This window comes from Clytia hemisphaerica, unplaced genomic scaffold (genome assembly GCF_902728285.1).
Source record: "Clytia hemisphaerica strain Z4C2 unplaced genomic scaffold, Clytia hemisphaerica genome assembly, whole genome shotgun sequence".
Classification (NCBI taxonomy): Eukaryota; Metazoa; Cnidaria; class Hydrozoa; order Leptothecata; family Clytiidae; genus Clytia; species Clytia hemisphaerica.
The window spans coordinates 1,328,148-1,351,768 of record NW_027104441.1 but is presented as its reverse complement, the minus strand read 5'-3'; the positions used below and the strand labels follow the sequence as shown (position 1 = coordinate 1,351,768).

General features: G+C 34.5%; 2 protein-coding genes across 2 annotated transcripts; both read left to right on the top strand.

The window, feature by feature from the left end:
• Positions 1–49: 49 nt before the first annotated feature.
• Positions 50–23,597, top strand: LOC136820900 (DNA repair protein XRCC1-like). The gene is made up of 18 exons (XM_067077136.1): positions 50–128; positions 610–702; positions 1,101–1,137; positions 1,391–1,461; positions 2,689–2,767; positions 2,970–3,049; positions 13,426–13,497; positions 14,098–14,487; positions 15,044–15,134; positions 15,332–15,396; positions 15,723–15,847; positions 16,186–16,226; positions 18,405–18,477; positions 18,723–18,944; positions 20,085–20,338; positions 20,494–20,611; positions 20,930–21,005; positions 23,122–23,597. The coding sequence occupies exons 1-18, from the start codon at positions 78–80 to the stop codon at positions 23,230–23,232; spliced, it is 2,049 nt and encodes a 682-aa protein (XP_066933237.1). The 5' UTR covers positions 50–77; the 3' UTR covers positions 23,233–23,597.
• On the top strand, positions 8,600–9,929 carry LOC136820960 (melanopsin-like). The gene has a single exon (XM_067077191.1). It carries the CDS (start codon positions 8,853–8,855, stop codon positions 9,792–9,794), a length of 942 nt encoding a protein of 313 aa, XP_066933292.1. The 5' UTR covers positions 8,600–8,852; the 3' UTR covers positions 9,795–9,929.
• Positions 23,598–23,621: the final 24 nt, after the last annotated feature.

Below are 23,621 nucleotides of genomic sequence, written 5' to 3'. Positions count from 1 at the left end.
TACTATAAAACTTGTTACAGTTTATACTCTGTTCTACATGTTATTTTTCAGGTTAAAATAAAAAAATAAATATAAAAATGCCGAAATTTAAATTGAAGCACATCGTTTCCTTCAGCAGTGAAGACCTGGTAGGAATATTTTCAAGTTGTACCTTTTTCTGACACGGTTTCAATAACCTGTTATTTAATTTTGTGTATTTTCTATTTGTAGTCATGTTAGGCCCCCTTAAAAATACACTGACCTTTATATAATCCCTTGACCAAGTTATTCAATCCCGGCAAAGCAAAAGTTTTATCGGAGTTTTTTGAAAAGTGGTACCCTAATGGCGGCACTACTCAATAGTGGTGTAAATGCATCGAGAGCGCTAGATCTACGTTCCCTCGAATACTTATGATGATGTAGTGCTGTAAGAAGTTAATTTTTAACACTGCAATGGCTTCTTTGTGGGTACCAATTCAAAGAAAACTTCGATCAAAGATGGCGGATATAGCTTGGTCCAGGGATATAAAGGTCAGTGGAATAATCTGAGACGAAGCAAAATAAGATCAGTAATCAAATCTAAATCCTATTTGAAGAAAAAATTACTTTGATTAACGTTTTATTTCATAGAAAAACCCTGCAGAAAACCTCTTGAAACCAGAGACTTACTTCAAGTGGAGATCAGCTACATCTGGAGAAAGTCAAGTTTCTGCTATAATTCAGGTAAATATTTCAACCTAAAACTGCAAATAATTATTGAGTGACGCCTGTCAAATTAGCATAATTTTAGAAAAGCTGTGGGAGCCAAAAATAGCACTTTTTTTTAATCCAGATTCGTGGATGCTTAAAAGGCATTGAAAAATGGCGTAATGGCCTAAATGCAACTTCATTGTAAGGAAATGTTACAATAAAATTTCACATGTAGTTTGTTCCTCTACCGTCTTAATAAAAAATATTGAGTACATGGTAATGACCACCCAATAAACAAACATCAACACCACATCGCCTTTTTCAAGTTTCATTAAAAGATAGTCTATAAAAATGTTAAAAGTTCCAACCTAGATAGCAGGTCGGTGTACTAAAACGTTAATTTTATTAAATTATCTTTTTTTTCTTTATAGTTAGAAAAAGCAAATAAAATCCATTCAGTTGATGTCGGTATGTACTTCTGTTCGTTTCTTTATCTTATAGACGAGTATACTGGTATTTATTGATGAACATTAAAAACAGTTTTGTTTGGTATTTAATAATCAAACAGACTTCAAGAAGAATTATACAACTGAAAGAAATTTTAGAAATTTGGCGAAAAAGATAGAAATTTTTAATCAGATCTTTTTTGATTCTTAGAGTCCCTTGAATTACTATTTTGAATTCGTTGTTATATCTTACTGAAAGACTCATCATTTTACAGGTAATAACGGTTCAGCCTTTGTCGAGGTGTTGGTTGGAAGATCTTCATGGGCTGCTTCCGAAGAGTTCAAGGTAACTCCACAACCAGACATTTTCTTATCACAATCAGAAGTTAACATGCCTGTTTAAGCACTGCGTTGGGTGAGAGGAAATAAGACAATCCTTTAGCTTTCTCTATACTTAGTAGTTTGTTTTTCAACTAACGCGTGTGAAACATTTTAGAATACGATTGTAAGAGCAGTAGACTGAAGTCGTTTATAATGCGTGTAGTATAGTATAGGCGTTATAATGATAATACGATTATTGTTACGGGATTTAGTTTGTATAAACGACTGAACGAATCTGGTGTTCCGGCCTTATAAATAGATACCCTGGCTAGCTACGCAGAAACTTGCGTAGCGAGAAAACAATTTATCCAGCAACAACAAACTCTCAAAACAAAATCAACCCAAGTGATTGAGCGGGAAAAAAAATATAATTGCAATATGGACTCTTTTCGTTTGTTTGGAGTTAGTGCTCAAAGGTTTCTAGGCCGGGGGGGGGGGGTCGGTAGTAAAATCTCAGACATATATGAGTAGTAAAAGGATTTTTACGAATTTTTACATACCACCACCCAGATTCTTGGAAGAGGTATTTTACTACCCTGGTAGTAAAAGTTTTTGGGACAATTTGTCATAGAGACCACCTATTTTTTGGTTGCTTTTCGGACTGATTTTACAAAAAAAGCTAAAAAATGATTATTTCTGTGACAAATTTTTCACTTTGTGCAAAAATTAACGTTTTGCCTTTGGAATTAAAGTCTTTTTTTATATTGACAGAAAATCTCGAGAATTTTTGTTTGCAGCAAATAACTTTCCAACAGAAAAATTGTTCAAGTTATAAAAATTTTCAGATTATTTCAGAAAAGTCGTCCAAAAAATTAAAAGAATTACAAAAATAGCTGAAATTTGCTAATTTTACCAGTTTTAACTACCCAAGGTAGTAAATTTTTTTCAACATTTAACACATAGATACCACCCATTTTAGTATTTAACTACACTGGGTAATAATCTTTTTTTCGTTTTTTCGTCACACCACCACCGTAGTAAGCGTCATTATGTCTGAGATTTTACTACCGACATCCCCCCCTGTCTAGGCGACTAAAATTGTTCCCTCCATTACTTTTTGCTTTACTTCTACTACAGTACTATGTCTGAATTAGTAGCATTGATTAATCTAGCAGTGATTGTTTTTTCCAAAGCTTTTTACCATTTTCCTTGTGGTTTTGTATGAAACACATTCTTCACTATTGTTTTACAGGTCTTACAACCAGCTTCAAGTTTCATGTCACCAGCAGATAGCAAAGCAAACAAAGACTTGTACCGCGTTCGAATGTTTGGTAATGATTATGTTTATTTAATTACCATAGATTGACTTAAAATTGTTGTTGTAATTTCCATGATTCTTAACACTCGACATTTTGAAATCCGGCTTAAAAAGGCCTCCCGCTTTCTGTCCTCAGCACAGAAAATTTTCGAAAATGGTACCAAAATTCTTCCCTTCAAGCAATTAGTCATCAAAGTTGTTGATTTGATTCCTAGGTAACGAAGGTTTCACGAAATCAGTTTCTGAGGAAAAATGGGACCAAGTCAAATTCGTTTGTACTCAACCATATAATCAGGTACTTCTTAATCTCATTTATTTTTGCGTGCATTTTGTTTTCGCGCAGAAACGTTTTAATATCCGTGCAACCGAGCGCACAACAAAAGACCTTTATTCGTTCTCGTCTGCGCGTAAATTAACGGGTGTGCGAATAAGTAATCATCATAAATGTGCAGAAATTTCATCTCAGCGCTTTTTTAAGAAATTGTAAAAACATTCCTACTCAATGTCTTTTTTGTCCCATTTTCGTTCGTTCGTTCGTTCGTTCGTTCGTTCGTTCGTTCGTTCGTTCGTTCGTTCGTTCGTATTTTTTGCACAATGATGCAAAATAGCAATACTGTGACAGAGCCTAATTTTCGGAAAAAAGATTATCCGGCCAATATGTCGGGAAAACCGGTTTTCGGCATTTTCTCGAGATTTCATCTTTAGTTTTTTCTGAATTTTTGCACAAAGATGTAAATTAGCTATGCCTAAAATATGACCGAGTTCGATTTTCGAGGAAATTTTTTTGGAAATATGCCGGAAACCCCGTTTTTGCAGATTTCAATTGGATTTTTTTCGTTTTATATCTTTGTTTTTTTTTCAAACAAAAACATATTGGCTGGAACTTTCTAAAAATCGCCAGAACAGCCGATAATCGCCGGAAAACGGTTTTTCTTGAATTTCTCGAGTTATACTTGTTTCTTTTTGTTCGCCAATAAATATCAAAAAGAAAGAAAACGTTTATCTAAACTATCCCCTCCCCTATCAACAATCAATGATGAAATTAGGACTAATGACTAGGCCTTGATGGACACCATTATTTTCGTTAAATAGTAAAGGGCGTTTTACTAGAAAAGAGTTCAGTTTTTGACATCCTGGCGTGAAACGTGGCAGATGTTTTTTTCAGTTTTTTAAACGACATTGATTCTTTTTCGACAATAAACTATAAATTAGTTTGATAGTGACATATCAAATCAACCGGTTAGTACACTATTTAGAATAATGATACTTTAACAATGAAATAACATACACGCTTTTTATAAGAAAGCCTTCGGATGTTCTTAACTTGTTGAGATTTAAACTTAAAAATGTTCTTAACATGTTTTTAGTTTCACCATTTTCTGAGTGTGTTTGCCCATTTTCCTTAGAAATTGGGTGTTTTAGAGTCCGCGAAGCCTTAAAATGTTCAACTTGCTGTTCTTAATAATTTGGCCATCGAAACCTTATGTTCTTATATCGTTTGTTCTTATAAAAAACGTGTAACATAACAATATCCTTATTCTCAAAATTTTTATATCTCCTGGATGAGCTAATTACTGTATATGACCCCCAAAACGTAGGTGGCCCTCAAAATGTAGGTAGCCTTCAAAACGTAGGTTGTTATTAAAATGAGGATTCTGACCTTTTGGTTAGTCAGAATTAGATTAGTCTACACAATAGACAGCTCCAGGCTTTTAGGCCTTACTCTTGGTATATAGGCACTGCTATAGGTGGGCACTAGTAGCCCCACCGGGAATTGCTTATTAATAGGTTTAAACATAATAGACAACTTTCACAAAAGATGTTTATCAATAGAGGTTTCAAATAGAAGAATGTTTAAAACACAGCTGATTGGCTTAGGTTTAAAAAGTCTCTATTTTTTCATTAAAACCTCAGTGCGTATGCGATTTATCCGGAGAATTTCAATATTCAAAACAAGAGCAGTGCTCATATCCCGAATGTATGTATGTAATAGTTTATTTCAAGTTGACGAACAGGTAGCAACAAAGGCTAATAAAAGTCAACGCTACTTTACAATTTGTAAGGTGATTACAAAAAGCCGACACCGTCAATATAGGTCTGGCAGTTTCTACACGGGCATGATGTAGGCCTCCACTGCTTAATCTTTTCCTTAAAAATACTAAGATCGACTATATCTCTATACTCATCCGGAATTAATTCTCAAACTTTTGGCCCTAAAAATGAAAGTGACTCTGAACCGTGAAAAACAGAGTTTATTTCTCTTGATCTGAAGTAAAGCGTTTTGCGATTTACTTTGATATTTTCATAATGTTTGAAAATTTCTTTAGTTAGATCTGGTATGTTATTTTTACATTTGAAAAGTTCTATTGCTAACAACTGAAGATTTTTATGGTGGAATTTGATGGCACCGTCTTTCTCTAAAAGCTGCTCAAAAGTATGATCAGGATACACTATCCTCAAACATCTTTTGTGGAGGTGATTTATTTTTTGATCTAGCCTGCGAACATGAAACATCCATACAAGCGAACAATAATTGAATTGACTTCGAAAGAAGGCATTCATGAGCCCTTGCTTTTTCTTTTGATTCATGTACGGTGCTACCCTCACAAGTGCACTGATTTTCTGGCTAGCTTTCTTATAAATCATGTTAATATGTGGCTCAAAAGTCAGACAGTTGTCAAAAGTTAATCCTAGTATCTTGCCTGAGTTGCTGTTAAAGATGCGTTCATTCTGTATAGTAATGAAGATTTCTTTGCTGGTATTGTTAGCTATCAACTCAGACTTGTCTGCATTTCCTTTCATTTGATTTTGGGTTATCCATTCAAAGATGATAGCAGCTCCATTCGAGAGCTCCTCACTAACCTGTTCCCAAGAATCAGCTATCACAAAAGGTGTTGTATCGTATACATAATTCAGTACATTTCTATTTTCAAGAAAGTAGAACAAATCTCTCATGTAGATGTTAAATAGTAGCGGTCCTAGAATGGATCCTTGGGGAACACCTTACTTTAATATTATGCCAGGTACTGTAATGGTCGCCAATTTTCGTTTTTTGCTTTCTATCTGATAGATAGGCTGCTATGAGACCTAAGGCACTCCTTGAAAATCCGTATGCTTCAAGTTTAGCAATCAATAGTTCGTGCGAGATGCAGTCGAAAGCTTTTGATAAGTCAATGAGTAACGCTGCAAACTTTTTCTTTTCATCAGTAGCTTTCTTCCAAATTTCAGTCATGACTAAAAGTGGAGTTTGTGTACTCATTCCTTTTCTATATCCAAATTGTCTATTGCTCAAAATGTTGTTAAAGTAGGTTGAGACTTGGGTATGTATGACTTTTTCATAACTTTTTGACGCAGAACTGGGAGCATACTCACCGGTCTGAAGTTGCTCTTGTCATTCTTTGAACCTTTTCTCTTATACACATGTGTATATCGGCAAGTTTCAATTCTTTAGGAAAAGAGTTTGACTCGAATGACGCATTTATTTCTGAGCATAAAAACTCGGAAAACATATCACAATATTCCTTTATGATTTTCACTGGAATATCTGAGCTTGGCTGTGATTTTCCTTGAACTAAGTCCTTAATGATTTTCCCTACTTCCTCTTTCGTTGTTGGTATAAAAGAAAATTTATTTAGATACTCAGTTTTCTTGATTTCAGTGACACTTGGGTGTTGTCTATATTTGTGAATACAAATTTCAGTATGATTATTTGTTTCTTCAAATGCAACATAGGGAGGCTCAGGCAAGTCTAGTTTTACTATTATTTGGCCATAATAGTCATTCAATATTTGAGCTATCTGTTTCTCGTCATTTATGAACGTTTTATTTATCCACTAAGGTATAACTCTTATTGTTTGAACCTTTATTTGAAAACAATGGTTGTATAGTTTTCCAAAACTTTTTGTTATCAGTTATGTTGGAATCTTTGAGGTTGGCAAAGTAGTCTTTCTTAGTCCTCCTCAATAGCGATAAGCAAAAATTTTTTGTCTGTTGTGTTTTGTTTTGTTTTCTTGTGTTTTATTCTTATAGTACAGGTTCTTGAGTTTGGATCTTATCATGATGGCTTTTCTCATATCTCTATTTATAAAAGGCATATTATTACCTCTAACCGTTTTATATTTAAAAGGAGCTTGTTTGTCTAGTTCTTCTATGATACATTTTATTTTTGATTCAAATTCACTGTTATCACTATTGATGATCAGATCTAGTTTTATGCGAAAAGTATCACTGTTGAATGTCCTGTAAGATCGGTATCGGATTGTTTTCGGTGGCAATTTCTTAAAGTTTTCATTTAGGATTATCAGTTCAGAGTCATCTTGTGAAAGTCCGATATTCCAGTGGTAATAGTGTAAGCAATTTTCTGAAAATGATTTGGCTTATTTGTAAGCATACGGTCGATGCAAGTTGGCCTATCAGGATTTTTAAAACAGGTTGGTGAGTTAATCATAGCTTTGAGATTCAACCCCTCGAAGAGTACGAGTCTTACGCTCGAAACGAAGGAAGATATGACGTAGCCTAGAATTAGATTATTTTCGTTTATTTTGAAAGAATGATGGTTATAAATTAGTATGTTTTTGATGATTTAAGACGGATTTATAAAAAATAACATATTTGCGTCTGAAGGAAATATTACAGCACAAAAATTAGATCAAAATTGCATATAATCACTAATGCCTTTCAGATGTATCTATGACTTTAGAAGATGAGTGAATAAGATATGGCATCTTAAGAGGATCAATCAGTATTTTTGGGCCCTAGAATCAGCATTGATAAAACCGAAAATTCTAAATATGAGTAACAGCCAAAAATCCTAATAGTCATAAAAAAAATTAACATTTATAAAAATTTTCGCTGAATCAGCAAAAACGGCAAATTTTGTGATTTTTTTGCAAAATATAATATAGGAGAAAAATAACTTTAAAGCATTATGATATTTTCAGCTTCAGTTTTGCTGTTATTCTAAAATTTTCAAAGCATATTCCATACATGAATGGAACCATTTTTAATAAAAATTGGTTTTCACACACTTAATTAATGACTTTGCATTATTGAAATATTTTATAAAAATCATAAATTTCACACCCATCGGGTCGTAAATTTAAGGGAAAAAAATGTTTTAACTACACCTACGTTTTGGGGGCTCCAAACCTTCGTTCTAACAACCAGGGGTATGGTGTTAAAATTTTATCAAACAAATATTTGCCTAAAAACCCTCTATATCACATTTTAAAACTATGATCAAAATTCTGTGCTCATATCTTAAAGAGGTCTCGAGAATAAAATTGTAAACCTACGTTTTGGGGGCCATAAGAAAACAACTTTAAGCGATTGAAAAATATTGTTGCATTTAAAAATTTTGAAAAAAACCTTTCGGGAAATAAAGTAGAGATGCTAAAATTTTGCACGCAGCAAAAGTTTTTGTGAAACTTCTTTTCCTTTGGATTTGAGAGAAATTTTAAATTTGACCAACGTTTTGGGGGCCATATACTGTTGCTCAATCTGTTTCTTTTCCACGGAAATATAAGGGCGATTTCATCCTTGAAAAAGATATAAATGATCACTTTCATTTTAAGACGAACAAACTGATGAAGGAATACAGTTTGTCTGGAAAAAAATTGTAACAGAATTCATAAATATAAGAATCCACATGATATATAACCTAATTTTTTTTATTCGATTTATAATTCAAAAGATAATTTTAATTATCTCGGGATTAGAGTATCTCAATTGGTACAGCCAAAGAACCAAAAAAAATCAATCTTATTTCAATTATTTAAGTATAATTATACCAGTTAGATAATGAGTTTTGAGGATTTTAAGTCATAAAAGATCTGTTCCACTTTTTTTTCCGAACACTCTGTATAGTTTATGTACAATCGTTTTGTATAAGATTCCCATTTCCGCACTATAAAATTCTTGTCACTTTTCCGGAATCTTTCCCCTTTTATCCCGGGATAAACCGGTATGAGATTGCAAAGGGTTTGCTTCTAAAGGTACGGAAAAATCTTGTGTTTACACGAAACTGCCTAACTACCCGACGAAGTACTTTTTCCTCTAGAAAAGTGGCAAAGGAATCTTAGTGTGGAAATACGAATCTTATGCAAAACGACAGTATCAGGAATAGAACACATAAGAGAAACATGGATGGTTTTAGAAGTGCAATGACTCCAACATTAGCAGCAATTGCAACACCGTTGTTCGTTCTATCAGCAATGGCAGCTGCTTTCGGGAACTTGTTTTGTCTCCTAGTTTTATGGCAACCTTCACAGCGCTCGACATCCAACATCATATTAACATCGTTAACGTTGAGTGATTCACTTGTTGGATTCATTTGTTTCCCATTAGTAATTTGGCGAATGAATATTTATCAAAATCCTGAAATGGCACGTTGGGCTCACTACTCCTACGGTTTAACCACTCTATGGATAGGGTCGTCCTCTGTCTGTACCATAGTATTTATCGCATACGATAGATATATTCACATCACAAAACCCAACAAATACCATGACATACTTCCGAAACGCAAAGCTGTGATTATCGTCTTATCCATTTGGTTTTTCGCGTTAGTTTTTGGACTTTGTTGTATGCTTTTCAGCGGCTTATACGTGACTCTATTTCCTCTGTTTTATTTTGCTTCCACAATAATCATTTGCGTCAGTTATTATCTTATTTGGAAAGCCGCAAAGGAAAGCCAAAGACGTATCGCATTCAATACGGTTTGTAACCGACAAAGACAGCGAGTTCAAAACAGGCTTGTCAAAAAAGTTCTTTTGCTGATTGCTATATACCTTGTTGTAATCACACATTCGTTCGCTTATGTTATCCTGTCCATTATAGCTGTCAAACGACCTGATCTACTCTCCATCGATTTTATGGTCTACGCGCAAGTTATATCTATGTATGTCGCTCTATCAAATTCTTGGATGAATCTCCCGGTCTATGTATGGAGAGACCCTGACTTTACAGCAGCCTGTAAGCGCTTAATTCGAAGTTTAGGCTTGAGAGCTCGTCGGACCGAGGCTATTGTTCATATGCAATAATGAAACTTCAAAAAAAAACAATAGAAATTTGACGAAAGAGCGGTGATCCATCTTTTAGAAATTTTAAACTATTAACCAAGAACTGGACTTGATAAAAAGGTTTGAATGTTTTGCTCAAAACCATCAAAGGATTTTACAGGCTAAAAATCTAAAACTATCTAATTATCTCTTTAAATTTTATCTTTTAATATCATTATAATAATGCTTCATTCATTTTTTTCCTTCTTTATGGTAATTGGATGTGAAAAAGAAAATTCATCGTTCTGCAAAATATTTGTTCCGAATTAGAAAATAATTCCTACTACTATTCGGGGGCATCTACGCAAAATAGCTGATATATGAACTTGGTCAGGTTTTGCTAAAAGAATATGAAAAAACAAAAATGACTCTGAAACTTTACAATTATATTGAACTTTCGTTTGTACCCGCTATGTTGTGGAGGTATCATTTTGGGAAATGCGACCCCCGTTGATTTTTTTTCTCAATCTTTCAAGATACCCTAAGATTTTTTTTCTTCATTTTTTGGACCACCCTTGGTTTTTACACTCGAATAACCAGACCACCCTGGACGTCACTTCTCCTCGATATAGGGGGTTGAGGCTCTTTCTGGAATAGCCCAATCGTTCGAAACTATAGGGCCATTACCACAGCGGGGACAATACTAAAGTTACACTGCTAAGATCCCTACCCAAATTTAAAAATATCGCTCGTTCGTTTGTTCGTTCGTTCGTCTGTTAACAGCTTTTCTCGCGATTAACTGATTTTTTGCACAACGATGCATAGGGTCGACCCCCCGCCCTAGAAATTTGGGGGTACCTAAAAAAAAGGCCAGGTACCTGAAAGTTTTATTAAATTTAGGGGGTACCTGATATGTTTGGGGGTATTTGCATTTTCACAAGTGGGGGTGGGGGCTGTTGTTTTTGTATGAAGTCATGGCCAGCGACCCTTGAAATCCTTGAAACACCCTTGATTTCTTTCCTGTCCTTAAAAATTTCTTCGAAACCCTTGAAAAATCAATATTATTTTGGGGACCCTTGAGGTGCGAGATTTATAACCTTGAAACCCTTGAAATGCCAAATTTTGTGGCCATTTTCAGCCATTTTAACTTTCAGAAATACAAAATTTTTCCCACTGCGTGGGATACAAACATCAGTGAATCAAACATTTGGAGCCCCTGAGATTCAAGGGGGTATTCCCTTTAACCCGTTAAGTGCCACTGGAATTATATGAGATCGGCAGGTCTGGGTGATAGAATGGGTGGCTGTAAAATTATCAATTATCAGCCAATCTAAAGCACTGAAAATCAAAGATTTTTCCTGTCGGCCCCAACTATAGTTGGGCCCTCCTTTACCGTAACTATAAAGAAAGTATTTGTTGAAGAATATTATTGAGATTCTGTCCAAAATTAAGGGGATTGAAAAGACTGATTTGTCCGAAAGATTTCATGGTTTTTATGATTTTGTTAAAAAAACGTCTTAGGGGTATTAGTAAGGGGGAAATTTGTGAACATTTTAGCTTGAGAAAATAGAGACAAAAAGATAGAGGACAACGTTCTCTAAAAAGTTACCAAAATTATTTTCTCTGGTAAATTCGGTTTGGCCGTAAAAATCAGACTTTCTCATTTGGGGAAATTCCCTTCTGTCATTTTTAGGGAAAATTAGCATTTCTCGCGATTGGCTTGGTATTTTTTCTGATTTTTTGAGCTACCTCCGGGTGGAGGTCCTATGAATTAACCGTTGTCTGTTCGTCTGTCCGTCCGTTCGTCTGTTACCAGCTTTTCTCGAGATTGGCTCATTAGTTTTTTCTGATTTTTGGCACAAAGATGCAAAATGGCAATGGCCAAAATGTGACGGAGCCCGGTTTTTTTTCCGGCGGAAAATGCCTGAAACATGCCGGAAATCGCCGTTTTTCTAGATTTTCATTGGACTTTTCCCTTATAATTGGTTATTTTTTCATTCAAAAACATTATTAATAGCAATGCCCACCATCAAGCATAATTCAATTTTTAATAAAATCGATCTTTGAAGCCGGAATTATTTTAAAATCGCCGGAACAACCTATTTTCGCCGGAAAGACAGTATTTCTTGAATTTCTTGAGCTGTACTTTATATTTTTTTATGAAATTTTGCACACTGATGGAAAATGACAATACCTAAAATGTGAGCCCGATTTTCAAAAATAAAAATTTCCGGCCGAAAATGCCAGAAATATGCCGGAAAAACCGTTATTTTTACATTTTCTCGAATTTTCATCCTTAGTTAATTTTTCAGATTTTTTGCAGAAAGATGCGTATTCGCAACGCTCAATACATGGCCGAGTTCGAATTTTGAGACAATTTTTGTTTCCGGTTGATAATGAAATCGCCGTTTTTGCAGATTTTCATTGGATTTTTTCCTTATATTTCTATGTTTTTTACACAAAAACATTATTGTTTTTTACACAAAAACATTATTGTTTTTTACACAAAAACATTATTAGTAGGGGGAATTTTGTTCGATTTTTTGGAATCGCTTGACTGTTTTGTTAGAAGCATTTGTTATACATTTTTGGAAAGCTAAGGGGTAGGGGAATCGAAATTAATATGTTTCCAATTTTTTTTCGGACACTTCGGGTGTGATTTTCGGACAAATATGACGGTCTCAGGCAAAAATCATAGGGTTAAAAATTAATGAAAATTTTAGCTCGAGAAAACAGAGACCTGTTGTATATTTTTGAAAAGCTCTCAAAAAAATAAGATTAGAGATATATTGCAAGTATAGGTGATTTCTGTACCTAACTCGATATATTAACCCTTGAAAACCGTGTTTTTCAGCCAGAAACAGCTATTTTGTTCAGTTTTTGCGCTTTTTGAAGCTCAATATCTCGAGTTAGGTACTGAAATCACCTATACTTGCAGTATATCTCTAATCCTAATTTTTTGAGAGCTTTTCAAAAATATACAACAGGTCTCCGTTTTCTCGAGCTAAAATTTTCATTAATTTTTAACCCTATGATTTTTGCCTGAGACCGTCATATTTGTCCGAAAATCACACCAAAGTGTCCGAAAGAAAATTGGAAACATAGTAATTTCGATTCCCCTACCCCTTAGCTTTCCAAAAATGTATAACAAGTGCTTCTAACAAAACAGTCGAGCGATTTTACAAAATGCCCTCTACTATATTGAAAACAATGCTCACCATCAAGCATTATTCAATTGTCAATAAAACTGATTTTTGCGACCAGAACTTTCTATCTATTTTTTCCCTACCACCCTTCCCTATTCCCCCATCAACAATCAATGATGAATTTATTGCGTTATGCATTTTCGCTAAACGCTATATTTTCTGACTGATTTTTTTCATTTTTCTTCTCGCATTGCTATCTAACTTTCATCATCAGGTAGGTCCATTCAGCATCTAGCTTGTCTAATTTGTATTTTCTAATTACTGTTGCCATGTTTTCTATGTTCTATTTCTATTTTCAATATTTTCTATCAGGTAGGTCCATTCAGTATGTAGCTTGTTTAATCTTTGGTTTTGTAATAAATGCGAATTAAACTCGAGTATTTATTTTAATGTTTGAATTCTATCTTCCTGGAGCAATAAATAATTTTTCTCTTGATGTTATTACACTGACAACTCTATCATTTTAGAATGAAGCTTACGGTCTCTCATTTGTAACAATACACTCACCACCAGAACCTGTTGAAAAGCCCAAAGAAAAGGTACACGATATCTGTTTATAGTAGAAACTCAGTTACACTTAAAAAGCAAAACGAGAGCTACTCTTAACTTCTGTTATAAAACGAAAAGCTGTATTTTCTAAATGAAATTATTTTTCTTGCATACCTCATTACACGAATATCACTAGTCATAATAACAGAAGTGAAAAATTTCGTGTTAATAAAAAACCCCTTTTTAAAAGCAGCCGCTGTTTCCTTGAAAAAGCAGAAAATTTGTGTTAATTTCAGATCGTACAAACTTTAAGGCCGTTGAATATTCACCTAGTAATATTCGTGTAATAAGGCATATCAAGGCTTATTTATTGCTATCTGGGGTCTGACTGGGGTCTGACTATGGTTCATCTTCGTTTATTTGGACTCCCAAAAGTCATTACACGATAAACAATTGATTTGCCGAGATTCCTAAGCCAATCAAAATCTGAGCGCAGAAACTTACACTGACTTTTCCCTGGAGACCAAAACATTTAACTGAATTCATCGGCAACCAAATTTAAAAGAAATATATGATTCTACAAACTATGTTTTTATCGCCAGGTTTCTGGAATGATTTAGTGCTAGTAACTTTGTTACTCGTTCTTTCAGACCATCCAACTGGGCCGATTCAAACTCCGCTCAACTTCAGATGATGAAGAAGACACAATATCAACTGGAAGTTTTTTCCGTGATAAAAAAATACCCAAACAAAACATTGAAATACCTAAACGATCAATGGCTGCTACCTGTCGCGATGCTCGAACTTCAATGATGAATAACACGGATTCGTCAACAGTCAAAACTAAAGGTGAATCAACACCTATAGCCAAGACAATCAGTATCTCAAATGACTCCAGGAACAAGGTTGCAGCAAATCTGTTAAGTCCTGCACCGACAACAAGCATCAATTCAACAATAAAAACGACACCGACACCAAAAGTTAGCTCGACACCGACAACCAATTCCACACCAAAAACCAAGACACCTAGTAAACAAGAGGTTTCCTAATTTTTTTGAAACTTATTGCTTCAAGGGGTCATCCACATAAATATTTTCCAAATACTTAACGCCCCCACCGACTCGTACGCAGAAAATTATAGAAACGACGTTATTACAAACGATAGACGTAAGCTTTTGCGGGGCTTTTGCTAAACCCCCTCTCCCCTTCACTGCTTATACATACCATATGGTTGTGGCCCCTAACGAATTAGCTTTTAGTTTTGCGAGGAACTTTATTATCATGGCATTAATGTCATTAGTGTCTTGTCAGTATTTACTCTGTGCGCATTGTCTGTTTGATAAAAAATATTCCCGGAATGAGACCTCTGCGATGAAGTATGATTTATAATTAGCAATACTACTCTCATTGTCTCCCCTCTCTCACCAACACTCCATCGGAGCGGTTTGTTTGAAAAATCTCAAATGAGAAAAGACAATAACAACAGAGAAATAAAATGGATGTAGAGTTTGTGTACAGACAAGCCAGTATTAGGTAGGTTAGATTCTTTAGCTTGAACATCATGTTGATTTGTTTAAACCTCATTTTTAATGTTAGCTTCTCAACAATAAAACGAAACGGAAAATCGAAACAGACCAACCATCTTCATCCATGATTAACAGACCACCACCATCCAAAAAGATTAAAGGTATTGCTTGCTCTTTTGAAATTGCTTCAGATATCGAAAATGTAACAAAAAAAGGAAAGATTTATATTTTAGACATTTTCTTTCGTGAAAAGGCTTAAAATTCGCAAAAGTTTCAGCTCGCGAAAGTTTGTACGCCTAAAGTAACTTCAAATATTGGATTTCGAAATTGATCATGTTTCTTCTTGTCTCTCATACAGTCGAACCCAAGAAAGTGAAGAAGATCAAAACTAAAAAGCGAAATGTCCCAAAGAACAAAATACTGGTATGTGTTCATATGCGATCAATATAGTTTCCACTTTTTCCATTTCGTCAATTTTATAACACTCAAATTTACAAAGTTTGGAAAAAACATCACCCACTAAAAATTGATGCCATCATTCTACATAGCCCTCGATATTTGGTCAAGAAAAGCTTTTTTTGGAAACTTATTTTTAAGTTTCCTCGTAAAGTCAAAAGCTTGATTATCTTGATTTTGGAAATAGAGTTAAGGAAAACGATTTGGAGTACTAGTGACAAATCCATCTGACTATCCCTCTTAGATAAATGAATGTTAATGTATTGACTTATTCCATTTTGAACATTCTTCAGGACAAAGTTGTGTTTGTGTTGAGTGGCTTTGTTAATCCGCAACGTGGAGAAATACGAGATTTGGCAACGGAAATGGGCGCTCGCTTCTCGCAACAATGGGACAACAACACTTGTACACATCTCATGTTAGTTTCTACTGCAATCTTTCTGTGATATTTCTAGGGAGTGTCCATAGTGTCCCCCGGGGGAATACTTATGCAAAATTGGGTATGGGGACGTGCTGCTGGTCAGGGTCCCTTTTTTAAGGCTCTGAAGATATCTGACAGGGTCCCAACATTACTAATTTTCAAGAGGTGTATCCGACAGGGTCGAATTTTCTACAGCTTGAAGGACAAGAGGTGTGAAGAAGGACTTTGACAATCTCCTGGAGGAGGGAAACTCTTCTTCTGGTTTACAAGGCAGACAAAATTCTCCCCATCAAAACATTTTTGTGGAAACAAGGGTATTTTTATTTCCTTTACAGATGTGCTTTCCCAAATACACCAAAATTCCGAGAAGTAAAAGGTATTCAAAGTTTGTTTTATCAAGTTTTTTTCGAAGTCCTTTCGATAGGCCTACAGACATTATCTCGCTTAAATTGACCTTATTCGTCGACCCTCCCTTTCAAATGGGTTTTGGACAACTTTGTTCCTCTGAATGGAATCAATTTGGTTTGTGGTGCTATAGAAGATGCGACGGGACCCCAGGCTTAGCTCTTGCTATCATTAAGTTTGGCGCATGTTTTTAGACGGTAGAGTAAATCTAGGCGAATCTTGGTTTCAAAGTGATACATCCTTGGAAATCTGGTGGTAGGTTTTACTTCAAATTATGGCGCTTGTGTTTGTGAGGAAATCACACAAGCTACACGACTGAAAGGTTTAGTGACCTAATTTTCCTTCAGGGGCTTCTTATTTGGGGTGTGTCGTGTTATGTCGTGTTATGTTATTGATTCTAACGTTTTCGGAAATAGCCACCATAGGTAGAATGTGTCTCACAATTTTACAAGAAGTTGATTCTTTTCCTTTTTATTTTTGGACCTACCCCGGTGGAGGTCCTATAAATTAACCTTTGTCCGTTCGTTCGTCTGTTCGTCTGTTCGTTCGTTCGTTATTAGCTTTCCTCATGATTGGCTCGTTAGTTTTTTCTGATTTTTTGCACAAAGATGCATAACTATAAACCCTCGAATGTGACGGAGCCCGATTTTCAAAAAAAAACTTTTTTGGCCCAATTTGGGCCAAAAAACGGCTAAAAAACGGGTTTTTTGGACTTTGTGAAAAATTAGGTCGTTAATTTTTTCTGATTTTTTGCATGAAAGTAGGGTACCATCGTAGGTAAAAGATGGCTTAAGCGAATTTTTGCAAAAAAATTTTGTTGGCTCAAAAAACGCATGTTTATCTATAAGAATCACTATTAATAAGCATACATCAATGTTCTTGTCAAATTACTCAATTTTTTTTATGAGATAGATGTTTTTTTTGCTCATGAGGGCTTACTTTTAAAGAATATATGTGTTTAGACATGAAATTTTGGTTGTTTGGCTTGTTTTTATAGAAAAACTGGCCAAATTCGATATTTTTTTATAAGCACACTATCAATTACTTAGGTATTAGCGTTTCTTGAGATTGGCTCTTTCATTCTTTATGATTTTTTGCACAAAGATGCATAACTATAAACCCTCGAATGTGACGGAGCCTAATTTTCAAAAAAAAAATTTATGGGCGAATTTGGGCCAAAAACGGCTAAGAAACGGGTTTTTTGGACTTTGTGAAAAATTAAGTCGTTAATTTTTTCTGATTTTTTGCATGAAAGTAGGGTACCAGCGTAGGTAAAAGATGGCTTAAGCAAATTTTTGCAAAAAAATTTTGTTGGCTCAAAAAACGCATGTTTATCTATAAGAATCACTATTAATAAGCATACATCAATGTTCTTAGTCAAATTACTCAATTTTTTTTATTAGATAGATGTTTTTTTTGCTCATGAGGGCTTACTTTTAAAGAATATATGTGTTTAGACATGAAATTTTGGTTGTTTGGCTTGTTTTTATAGAGAAACTTGCCAAATTCGATATTTTTTTATAAGCACACTATCAATTACTTAGGTATTAGCGTTTCTCGAGATTGGCTCTTTCATTCTTTATGATTTTTTTGCACAAAGATGCATAACTATAAACCCTCGAATGTGACGTTGCTAGATTTTTGGAAAAAAAAATTTTGGGGTAAATTTCAGCTAAAAAACGGATAAAAAAGGGTTTTTTGGACTTGTTGTTTTCTGACTTTTTGCATGAAAGTAGGTAAAAGATGGCTTCAGCAGATTTTCGTAAAAAAAGAATTTTTCAGCTCAAAAAACGCATATTTATCTATAAGAATCACTGTAAGCATACATCAATGTTCTTAAAATTACTGATTTTTTTGATGAGATGTTTTTTTGCACTCGAAGTCTTGAATATGAAAGAATTCTTCAAGAGTATGAAATTTTGGTTTCTAAACGTGTTTTTTTATAAGAAACAAACGACTAATTTTAATAGATCGTCACTATTTGTGTTCTGAATGATTGTTTAATAATGGTCACGCTTATGTAGATATCATTTATATATGTGTTAAATGCATAACCAGGTAGGTCCATAAAAGTATCACTTGTTATAGTTTACAATGTATGTAGATTATACTGCGACAGACTATACCAACAAATGTTTTATATTTCCAGGTAAGGGAAAAATCGTCCGAGAAACGTGGATTAAGTCTTGTTACAGAGCCAAAAGAAGATTAAATACTCAAAGGTAAACGATTTTAAAATGGAGAATCTACATGAGAAAATTAAAAACAGAAATCAGAAATCAAAAATTGACTTCTTTGAAACTAGATTCAGAGACCATTCTTGTGACCTTGAAATTGTATAGCCATCGACGCAGAATTCGGTGCAATAAAAAGCAAGAAAAATTTCTGTATCAAAAGTTATGGCCTATTGAAGTATCTTGTTCCCTCTCGGTAGCGACGTGTTTAAAAACTACTGTTCTTCTTATAGCTTCAGACTGGATGGCGGTGGAGAAAGTAGCTTTGAATCGACCGATAGTGAAGATGATACGCCACCCGTTCAAAAGAATTTGATCAAAAACGAAGATTCTCTGATGAAAGAATCCGCTGATCAACACATCAAGAAAGAAGATTCCCCTCCACCTTTACCGTCGGTTGATGACCAAAAGGAATCACCTTCGAGTGAATATGACACAGAAGATGAACTAGAAAAGTGAGTTGGTTTCTTCAAGGCTTATGCATTTGGTTACACATTTTTTATAAGCAACCAGGTTTCTAAGGCTCGAGGGCTGGATTTTTTTCACCATTTCGTAAAGTGAAAGCTTTTTACATAATCCAACCATGCCAAACAATTGACCCAAAAACAAAAATATGATATAACATAAGGGGTGATCAAAGCAACTTTTTCAACAATAATGTCAACCCTCGGAATTTTTCGTAGAACTTTTGTTCGAAAATTTACTTGTTCTTATTACATTATTCACGCCCGAACTTTCATTTTTTAAAGTTACTGCACCCCAAAATGTAGGCTAGCCTTTTTCCGTATAACTTCTAGTGAAATCAATAAATCTTGTTGATTTTTTGTATGGTAAGACCTAATACAACACAGAATCGACATAAATTTTAAAAATAAGGGAATTGATCCAAAAAATTGTCAAAAATCTAAATTGCTTTTCTACTGCACCCCAAAATGTAGGTGTATTTTTGCGTGTTTGCAGAAAAAAGCAGAAGAATTACATCAAAATTTATGTTTTTTTGTAAAAAAGTTTTTAACCGGAGACCTTCTGTCAAATTATCAAAAGAAACCTAAAAGTTTTGCTTCGCTTGGTGTTTTAAAGTAGCATTTTAATCAGTTTTAGTTCCGTTTTTCACGGAAAAATTGCTACTTTTTGACGTTTTTGACGTCAGTTTTGTCAAAATTTCGAAAAATGAGGGTGCTTCAAAATGACATATCTTTTATTGGGTTTGAGCTACCGGCATAAAATTTTGACACAATGTTCAGGATAAACAGGGCTTTAAAGTCGACCCTAGTTTTTAGGACTTATCTTTTAGTCTTGGTGTACCAATTTTTATTTGATTGAAAATTTGACCGAAAATTCAGACGTCACTTTGGAAAAACATCTCTGGTTTCGCAAGAAAATTATCAAAATAAGCGATGAATTCGATTTAGATAAGTTGATATATTCATAGGCTATCCATTTCCAAAGTTTTCTGGCTGAAAACATGTTGAAAAAATTTCAGTGGACGTCAAACCAAAAACCTACATTTTGGGGTTCACACACATTTTGGGGTGCAGACAGTGTATAACAGAAAGATATTAAAATTTGTTATCTTATATTTGATTCGCTTGAAGGCTAAGGAATGAACAAGAACAACCTCAAATAACTGAAAAAGCATTAGAAAAAGAAAAGCAGGCGAATACAGATGTTTATGACTGTACTACTGATGAAGATGACGATGGTGATGACGTCAGCAAAAACGCAAATGCTGATGTCAGCAAAAAGGAAAATGTGGATGTTAACAAAAACGAAAAAATGGATGCTCGTAGCTCAACAGAGGCAGAAGAAGTGAAAAATAAGAAATTGAAGAACTTGAATAGAGACCAAGGTGCACTCTTTATCTTCCTTTTAAAAACCTCGAGTTCACTTTGATACCTGTTTTTTATTTGACTTTATTGATGTGGTTTTATTTGCAGGAGCGGATAAACTAATTCTTCTGTAATTCTAAAATTATTTTCTTTATAACTTTTTTTCTAATTTCAGATTTGAATCTTTCGCAAGAGTTACCAGACTTCCTGGAGGAGAAAGGTTTCTTGTTGTATGGGAAACTGAGTGATAAAGAGAGACGCTTGTGTAAACGATATATCACTGCTTACGGAGGGTAAGTAATCGGTGTGTCCTAAAGTTGCTCGTACTGTACGGAATAATGGCTTTATTTAGTTTGCTGTGTTCCTATATTGAATTTGAAGATAGCAATTGAATTTGTGAGCTTCTCTTTGCTGATTTGTGAGTATTTTCTTTGCTGAGATTGAATAAAAACAGGATCTTAGTATTATTATAGTTTATCTCTAATAATAAGAACAACTGTTTTGACTTGTTGACATTTTCTTGTTTTTTAGTGTATGGATTACTTGGACAATACTCCCATCCAACAGCGCTAACCTATCGTCATTTTTACTTCTTTCTTCTTTGATTTTAGAACGTTGCACGAATATATGGGAGATGGTGTCACATATGTGTTATCGAAGAATGATTGGGGTAGTGATTTTGATGACGTAAGCAAACTTTTATTTTGTTTTTCAAATTGAAATAGTTCTGTCAGATTAATTTGTTTCATGCTCATGAATTTGGGTCCCTACGAGATTTGGTTGAAACCGAAAACAAAGTAAAGTAAAAGTTAAGATACTGTGAAATTTCGGAGAATCTCAACGCACGCCAACCTGAAATTTTCGTTGCTGTGTCTTCTTTTGCCAGTATTTGAAAATCAAGCAATAGAAGGATAGAATAATTCCTTGCAAAACCTACAAAAAGTTTCTTAGCACATTGTGAACCGTGAACTATATTTTTACGCAATTACGCGGGAATCAAGACAAAATGCCTCAGTGTATATGTAGTCAGAAGCCAATTTCCCCTGGTTGTCAAGGTTTCATTCCCATGCAAGATATTGATTGTAATACATCAAGGCTTGATTTATCTCGGATGACTGCGTAAATATATGACTTCTTGCTTTTGGCTCCGCGAAAGCGTGCAAATTGAAGAAAGATGTGCATTAACATGAAAATCCATGCATCTCCGTTCATGAAAAATTTCCTCTGTTAGTTAAAAAACACATCAAGGAGATTTCTAACTGTGAGTCTCTTGAAACAGTCAAAGTTTTCACTATGATGCTAGAATTTACACTAGCAAGTTACTTCTTCAGAAAGACGTGAAAGTTTAGAATAGTAGAGAATGACAGTGAATCATAATGAATAAAACTTCGATTGACAATCAAATCAATCTAACCATTCAACTGATTGCATTCGATCAACTTCGACTAAAATGCGATCAGCTTGTTGCAAATTTCGATATCTTCAAACTTTTTATAGGATAGTAAAAATTTTGTTCTGTTCAACCATGGAACCATATTATAAGAAAGCCGCGGCTGGAATGAGTACAGCTGAATTTCTGTTGTTCTATCTATGTCGTAAGAACGACTTTTTTTATGGTGCAGTGACAATTTCCATTGTCAATTTAATTTGACTTTTATCAAACTCCTTCGTTAGACGTAATTTTGCTCATAAACGCGAATCTCTTGATAATTCACGCAGATCAAAGTAAAAGAAAAGACTCTTGATTTAAAAGTACTAGAACGTCAGAATGTCAGTGCTTCAAGAACTTGAAAAAAATTGAGTGCCTCGAAATGCCTTCCAGATTATTTTGAAAAATTCTTACTGGTATTAGTAAATAAATATTCAAGCTACATTCTATGAAAATTTCATTAAAAAAACAACAGTATTGAGGAGACAGCAAGCATTCTAAGTTTAATATTTGAAAATTAGTTCTTTTAATAAAATGTGTGTTATTTGGTCCAAAATTTATAAAAAATTATTTGGAATTTATAAAAATATACTTCAAATAAGGTGATAAGAGAGGACAGTGAGAAAAATCTGAGACTTGAAAAGTAATTGTTCTTCAATTGAATATTATGAACACTTTTAAGGTTATGGATTTTGTTAGCTTCGACTTAGTTCTTATAAACCACGGAGACACAGATAGAACATCCATTAACGACAAAAACAATAGCGTCATCATTTCATCCGTGGCTTTCTTATACTATGGTTCAACTTATCAAATCGAGTAACTCGCATAATTTACCAAGGAATCGAATCTAATCGAAATCAATCATAATAAAAAAGAATTTGGTTGCGGTACGGTTGATACACCAAAAAAACAAATAATTCGACTTCTTAGTTGAAATAATAGGCTAAATGTACATCAGCCATTGAGTTTCAAGCCCAAAGGGCTAAATGCGAAACTTTAACCCTTCTCAGGCAAGAGAAATTGAAGCCACTTATTTCCCATCCAAAACGCGCATAGAACGTTTACGTTTACGCGCCGTAATCATGACGACGGACTTTATCTAGCGGTTCCTTTGTTTTGAAAGAATACACTTTTTGAAATCTTGTGACAGATTTTAATTTCAATCCGACGTTGGTGTAAAAACCACGCGCGGGCTTTCTGGAAGGGAAATAAGTGGTTTCATTTCCCATCCAGGAGTCTCGCCTCTATCCCTTTGGGCTTGAAACTTAATGACACCAGCGTTGTAATTTAGCCTCGGCTTTATCAACTCAAGTGATGTTTTGAGGTTTGATAGTTTTGATAGATGATCTTTCGTTGTTGGTTCCTTTTCAGGCACTAAATGAAAATAAGGACTTGGTATTCCTTCGACCCACGTGGCTTTTCAAATGTCACGAAGAACAAAAGCTGGTTGACACTGAGGCTCATATCATTCCGAAAAATTGAATAGTTTTCTCAACGACGAGATAATCTTGGACCCGGAGAGAGGAGAATTTTGATATCCCCATTTCTTGAGAACGTCAAGAAACGCTTGTAGTGTCATAAAAAGTGAATTTTTGACAAGGACAGTTGGACGCCTTTAGATGTGTTATTGGCTTTAAATCAATCGACTGATATTATCCATCAACGGTCAACGGTTGTTTCACGTGTTCACAGTTTTGCCGATACCATTTTGATTTCGTACAAGATGGCTTCGGACAAGACTAGACAACCAAATATCATTCCATATTATTTATTAGATTAAGTTATTTGTCATATTTTGCTGGCTACATTTTTACAATATATGGAAACAGGACTTATTAAAGACATGTGTGTATTCGGATTTGTCTCAAGAT